A 7,754-nucleotide genomic window follows, 5' to 3' on the forward strand; every position below is an offset into this window, starting at 1 on the left:
GGGATCATCGATTCATGCAGCTTATGCCAAATTCTAACATTCCCATCAGTAAGGAGCAACTGAAATCTGGATTCATCTGGCCAAGCGATGTTTATCCTCTGCTCATTGATCCTTTTTTGAACTATTTTGCCCACTGCAGTTTTGCCTTTCTATTTCCTTTAGACTACAATGGCACTTGAAAGATGTTATCTTTGCTAACTAACGTCGTCATGCGTTTGGACGTTAGTTGGAGCACCAGCATTGTATTCAGCTGTAATTTACTTGACTGTGCACCGCCAGTTTGTCAAAGTGATTCTTGACATCCTCCTTTGACCCCTTTCGTTAATGAGTTGTTTATATCCACAAGATCCCCTTTTGCAAGATTTTTCTCAGTATACTCTCTACACCATTGCAGGAGAACCCCACAAGATTGGCACTTTTTGAAATACTGGCCCCCTTGAGTCTAGCGCCAATGACCATGCCTCATTAGAAGTCACTCAGATTACTCAATTTTCCCATTCTAATGAGGATTCACACTGAATTAGATCCAAAGAAAACTTGCTCACCTCATTTATGTTCCACTCTGCGGTCACATGTCTAATTCCCATACAGGAATGTGCCAAATGTGAAAGGGCAGGTGTCGCTAATAAAGTGGCCATTAAGTGATATATTCCAATATATATACACTGCATCTGTCTGTGGATGTTTGTGGGTGTGCAGAGTATTCCCATGCAAGATCAAAGAGAATTTGTGTATGTGTGTGTGTGTGTGTGCGTGCAGTTGTATGATAGGGTGTATGTGAGTCTGTTTGTTCATCTGTATGCACACACACATATATATATATATATATATATATATATATATATATATATATATATATATATATATATATATATATATATATATATATATATGTGTGTGTGTGTGTGTGTGTGTGTGACTGTGTGTGTGTGTGTGTGTGTTTGTATGTCTGCATGCATGTGTGTGATCACAGAAATATCAGTTTCTTCTAAAAAGGGTGTAGTGAAGCACATTTTAGACCATTAATGTGTGGACAATTGTGTATCTTCATCAAAATAATATATATTGAAAAAATCAAATGGTCATATTTTCATGTTTCCAAATTTCATTTGGAGGTGTTAAAAAGCTTAGAAAATATTCCTCTGAAGTTATTTAATAATCAATGTATCAAAGGGAGGTTCACTATCACATCAGCTTTACATAGTTCTAACTTTATTTTATAAATATATATTTTTCATTCAAAGTCCTTTCTTACATCTCTCATGTCACCTGTCTGTTGCTACTTCTCTGACAAGCACTTGGCTGTGCTTTTATATTCATTATGCTCCTTTCCTCCACAGCTATTGAAGTAAACTTGCAGAAGGCTGTGGCTGAGGCTTCAGAGACCTGTACCCAAGAATGCCTGATCCTCGGCCATTCCGACAGCTGCTGGATGCCCCCAGCAGTGACCCACTTCCAGACTTCCGGCACTGACACCCTGCCCTCCTTTAGCTTTCAGAAGAACTGGGCACACGGGACCAAGCCAGATGGACGTCACACACTTGGCAGGTCGGTGCCTAAAGATGATCTGGACAAAGAAGGCAACCAGCCCCAGTTCTACAATACCCTGGAGAGACACTGTAGCAAGAAAGAGGATCCAGTGAAGGTCATCCCTTTGGCTAGTTTCTCTGCCACATCTAGCCCACAAAGCTCCACCAGTGGCTCCTCTTCTGCCTTCTTACATGAGCATCAGCTATAATAGAAGTGCAAGGCCTAAAGCAAGCATCAGGCAAAGCCAGGCCTTTGATCTCTAAACACAAAAGCATAGAGAGTGAGTGACAAAAGATAACCTTAATGTTGATTATCATGTATAATGTTTTTTTAAAGCTACTTCAGTGAAAAGACGGTAAGTAAAATTTATGTGAATATAAGTGAAATTATGGCTTATTGCTCTCTAATCACCAGTACAAGCTGTATAAACAGTAAATAAAAAGTAGACCTGAACCAAAGTAGCTCTTAAATGAAGGAAAAAAATAGTGCAAAACGGTGTGTCCCTATTTAGTAGATAGCAGCTAATTAATCATTTTAGAGGTTTAATGGTCAGAAAAACATAAAATGATGTTGATTTTTTGAGTCTTTTAATGTCGTAACTACTAAACACATGCAAATGAAGTGAATGAGGTCAGTAAGATTAAGTGTTGCTTGTGAGTGTGACTGCAATATGTTAGCTTTGGTGAGGTGCTCTGTCAGTTGTTTAGGCAGAAATTTCTCAGACAGATTAATAATGGTGATCAAAGACTTTCATCTGATTGTGTTATGTAGAGTTGATAAAGACAATATGCATATTATTAAGCCTCAGAGCAAATACCTCTCACTGGGCTTTTTCTTTTTTTTGCGCTGGGCGATAAAGCCACCCAATACAGCATTTTACCAATTTCATAGGATGCACAAGCATTTATTGTCATTTGTTAATTTGGTGGACAGAAATAAATGCATCTGTGAGCAGATGGGTGAATGGCACAGCAAGGGTGTGACAATTAAAATCCGTTAGTAAAACTGTATTTTTAAAACAGGGATTACACTACAACTTCCATGGACCTGCTCTTAGCGCAAATGCAATTGCATCATGTCATTTCCTCACTCCAAGTAGGCACATAAAGTCATATACAATTTCTCACAACAGGATTTTATTTTAAAAGGTTTTTTTTTTTTTTCATTAGCAAAAAAATTAAATATTCATATTAAATATGAATCAAACAGCTGGTAGATGGAAAATAATTAGGGATGTAAAAATATAATTTTATTCTCATCACAGTGACCAATAATAATAACAATAATATTATTTATTATCATCAATTGCCATATATTTTGAAATGGCAAATTTGTGCTTTCTTGACTCATGTTCAGCTTTTAAAGAGAATGAGATGAGTTAATATGATTGAATATTGCTGCAGCACAATTAACCTCATGCTGGATTAGTGAATATATATTCAGTATAACCTCATACTGGATTAGTGCATCTGTGACTGTCATGAAAATAGTTTCCACACCCACATGTCTGTGTCGCGGTCTTATGCCTTATTTCTGTGCTTGCGCTGTGTCCACAAAAATAGAACCCACTCTCATTTAGAACATCTTTATGAACCCTTTTTTCCTGAACAGCTTTTTTTCCCTTCCTCCTTCCACTGATGTTAGCCATGTCACTAGTTTTTGTGCATCTGACACCCTTTCCTTCCAGTTATTAGGAACATACTCATTTTCAACATTATCTCATTATCCAAGCCTGGAAAGGCATAGAAAGATATACTAAAGAGCCATTCTTTGTTTTCATTCTCTCCTAAATCAAGTTCCCCTCTTGAAATATACAATTTATGCAGAATAACAAGTGCTATGGAATCAATTATGAGAATCTCCCAATAGTATAATTATTTTAATCTGTTATCACTGTAGCAGCCATAGCTGTGGAAGACTGCTCTGTAATAGTATAATTTACTTACTTTTTTTAACCTTCATTACACATTGTGCTTTTGAAAACCTACAAACAATACAATTCTGTGCCCCGGAGTTCTTGACATTCATCATTCACGACTTATAGTTTACTATGTCAAAGAATCATCAGCTTTAGCATTTATATGTCTACTGTAAGCTTGTAAAGATTTCTAATAGGGACATATTTTCTGCAACCAGGTGGTTTTCAGTATTCCATACTTACTATGACAACAAAGATGAAGCTAAACTAATTGTCTGGTCTACGAAACCGTTCTGAGGGGAGAAGGTAGTCTAAAGTTTCTATTACACTCATGGCTAAATAATGCTCATGAATGTTACTTATAACATGAACTGTAGTGAAAATTACAAACACTGTAATTACAAACACTGTGACTTTAATTTTAATTAAGCTTAGGATGTTTTTGTACGTCTTTAAATTAAATGTCACATGCATATGCATTTCAAATGTATCTTCAGAATTTATGTAATCCCCAGAGACACTCAATGTACTTCTTAGTACATTCTTCTTAGCACATTCTTTGTGCATTCTTCTTGGTACATACTGATGTTTCCCAAGTATATGAGTCAGTGATTACTTCATTATAAATTAGGTGAAGTGGAGAATGTTTTGATGAGCCTGGGTCTGGACTCATTGATCTGAGAAAATGTACAGCTGTACTGGCACCAAGTCCAAGAACTAGAGGAAAAATTCCTTTAATGCTGTCAAGTAGAATAATTACAGAATAGCACTGTAGAAGGGAGGATGACACATTCGGGATGTACAGTAAACATATTGTTCATATAAACAGAAATGTTGAGTAATAGGGTATAGGGGCCGATTAAATGCCACTTTTACTGATTCATATAATGGATCTGTAAGCCTGTAAGCCTGGAAAGTCAAGATCTAAAATTGTAACAGTGACTATTTTATGGGACTGGAATTGCAGACTGCAATTAGAAATTTCCTCCTTTTGCTATCAATCATATCATATTACATACAGTATATATTCTGGTTTGATTTGGCAAGAATTAGTAATTAAAAATCTATTGTCAAATGGGTTTTTAAACTTCTTTCATGCTCTCCATTAGTTGGAAGAAAAGGCTTTGAAGTATGTGGCCTCAGGGGTTCTGAGAAACTGACATGAACATTCTGAAAAACACTGGTCTTTCAAATAACTATATTTGCATAATATTTTACAGTTGCATGCATGCAAAAGTTTAACATTTTAAAATCCTAAGCAGGATTCTATGGTAAACAATCAAAATGCACCTTCAGTGACATGTAATGCTAATGCAGTGTATAAGAATAGATAAACTACTTGGAAAAAAATAAATAAAATAAATAAATAATATATATATATATATATATATATATATATATATATATATATATATATATATATATATATAGAGAGAGAGAGAGAGAGAGAGAGAGAGAGAGAGAGAGGGAGAGAGAGAGAGAGAGAGCAAGAGTGTGTGTAACTATTTTAGTCATTACAGTCAGTGCCAAAGGTCACACAAATGAAATTGAAAATAAATAAATAGCATTTAAAGGACAAGAAAATAACAGTATAGGCCCTAGTTGAAAATGTTTCAAAATATACTATGGGGAACAACCATTCTCTTCTCCAGTACTTTTTTAACCTTGCTGTCCAATCTGTCATGAAAGCAATCATAGTAACAATAACAACTAACATTAGACCGAGGTATTTCTATATCAAACAATTTCTAAGGTAAAATGGTACTTTGAGTGTTTTAATTTAATTTTTTTTACTTCACTGTGGACATATTGTGGAAGTTGTAACTCTTCTCACAGTCATCCTGCATTTTCATTTGCATGCAGTAACTACTTCTACGACTTATGGTAGCTGAATGTGATCTTTGCTCCTCAGCCTATGTATGATGGTTTTCAAGTGCTTTGTATATAATCGTATGTCCGTCACCCCTGAGTTGTTATAGTTCACGTCCAACAGTAATGAATAATGCCTCCAGTACTGCACATGTCAACAGTCTGGTTCATAACATGAAAGTACAAAACAAATGTCATCATAAAAAAAGAAAGAAAAGAGACAAAACCTAAAATATATGTACATATATACCTATCAGTGACCCTGGTGACAATTAATCTGAATTAATGTGATGGCAAAGGAAATTGTGAATAATGTGCCCTGTATGACTTTAGACATATATCATAAAATGACATACAATGAAATCTCTAAAATTATGAGAGATCAAGCACCGTTGTAATGTAAAAATTAATAATGCATATATCAATATGTGTATGTGTGCGTGTGTGTGTTTGTGTGTGCATGTATGTATACTGGCACAGAGTCAGTCAGAAAAATGTGCAAACACACCATGCATCTAGTAAAAAATTAAAAACAATATGAAATCATTGATATTCTATGGCTGTTTGTAATTTAATTTTCTGTTTTATTTCACAATTTCTATGAAACATGACAGCTTTGAGATGTGCCAGAAATACACAGCTGAAGAATATAAATACATTGTATATTGTCATACCCCTGTAAAATATCCCATTAGAATCTAGGATAAAAAATACATTCATATACATTTGGTGTGATGATTTTTCTTGTCTTGAAATTTTACTTGAAACATTAAACATTGTGTATCTTTAGACATTTTGGGAGTGCTTCTCATCTTTTTTATTTGTAGCAGGTATGAAATATAGCAAGGAAAGCAATGGTATAAAAACGTAAAGTGATGAACCACTTTTAAGCTGAAGTCATAAGAAACATCATAAGTCAAGAACATGGCATACAGTGTCAGTGAATAAATGGCTGTGGAACCTCTACTGAAATGAGAACAGTCCAACACAGGCTGTGGTTAGGGGGCACTAATTTAAAGAGAGCCGAGTATGAGAAGGATATCCTTCAATCAAAACCTCAGGGACCTCCAGAGTGATTTGTGAATCCAAGCATATCACCACCATAATATCCTGTGTGTCCCTTGCATAGCCCTGGACAACAGTCAAAATAAAAAAGAGAAAAATTCCAGTGAATAAAGACAACCTGAGCAGCACTTTTATCCAGTGCAGATGATTTAATTAGATTTTCTCTGCTAAGTGTAATTACCCCCCCCCACCCCCTTTTTTTACTGTGGTTTGAACATGAACAGAAATACATATACATATATGAACAGTGTATGACTGCAAATGCATATGTGTGTGTATGTGTGTGTGTGTGTGTGTGTGTGTGTGTCATAGGGATAAGCTTAAGCTCAACTGCCTAAACATCTTGTCTTCTTATGAATTGCACAACATATATAATGACTAATCAGACTTAACAATTAAACATGAATACAGATACCTGAGAGGGACACATTTAAGGCATTTTTACAATTGTCCCAAATACTTCAGTCTGCACCCAGGATTCTTGGCTCATTCGAGGGAGGGGCTTATTATCACTGGTTTGTTTTCACACACAAGAACTCTATCCGAACCATGGATCGATTACACAATTCCATATGTCACTTTTCTGCATAAAAGCTTCATCCGTATTATTTTGCTTGGATACAAACATTCAAGAACATCACTTTTAGGATGCATGGAATTTTACCATGCAGGAGCACCTGTAAACAAGGAGCTGTTTTTATATGAGAAGATTTTTGTTGCATTGTAAGCATACAGATAATATACTCTACAGTGTTGTGCAAAACATTGAGGTACCTGAGAAAAATGGATTTTAAAAGTTTATCTGGATAGAGTAAGTTTTTTATTATTCAGAAAATACACAAAACTTGAAAAGGGAAGTAATGCAATAAGTCAAAGCACTCACATCATAAAATGAACCAATCACGCAGTCCCACACATGGTGCTGGGAGCGGATCGCTTCCACACTTCCTGTGGATTGCACCAGAGCTTACTATAAGAGAACCCCAGACCACTGATTTCAGAAGGACCAGAGATCAATATCCTGAACTGTCCCTGAGCTCAAAAACTGCTTTCACACTTGACAAAACTTATCGAACTTGTGGAGCAATCGGACCTGGGTCTGGAAAAAAGCTCTAGTATGAGAATGCCCTTATAGTGCACCGAATATTCTCTTCCTTAAATATTTAAATGAAAATTAATTAATATGTGTAATTCCACATGACAGTCATTGCACAGACATTTATGTAATATGAAGCTGTTCCCAGTCATGGCGCTCACCAACTTGGGGTGATGTTAGAATTGTGTCATTTAATTGAGCACTATGCCAACAGTAGTAGCAGTGCTGCAGAAATGTAATTATACTCATTTGAAAGTCATTTTTTCCTATTAAAGG

The 7,754-nt window shown here is 35.6% G+C and overlaps 1 protein-coding gene across 1 annotated transcript in view; it reads left to right on the top strand.

Moving 5' to 3' along the window:
• The window catches only part of pcdh11 (protocadherin 11), a 164,388-nt gene extending 159,610 nt beyond the window's left edge, over positions 1-4,778 (top strand). The window contains exon 6 of the mRNA XM_081699023.1: positions 1,341-4,778. Coding sequence (XP_081555149.1) covers positions 1,341-1,738 — 398 coding nt within the window. The 3' untranslated portion in view covers positions 1,739-4,778. The remainder of the gene's footprint in view (positions 1-1,340) is intronic.
• The last annotated feature ends 2,976 nt before the right edge of the window (positions 4,779-7,754 follow it).

The sequence above is a fragment of the Electrophorus electricus genome, chromosome 16 (genome assembly GCF_041902795.1).
Source record: "Electrophorus electricus isolate QZ-2024a chromosome 16, ASM4190279v1, whole genome shotgun sequence".
NCBI classification, from domain to species: Eukaryota; Metazoa; Chordata; class Actinopteri; order Gymnotiformes; family Gymnotidae; genus Electrophorus; species Electrophorus electricus.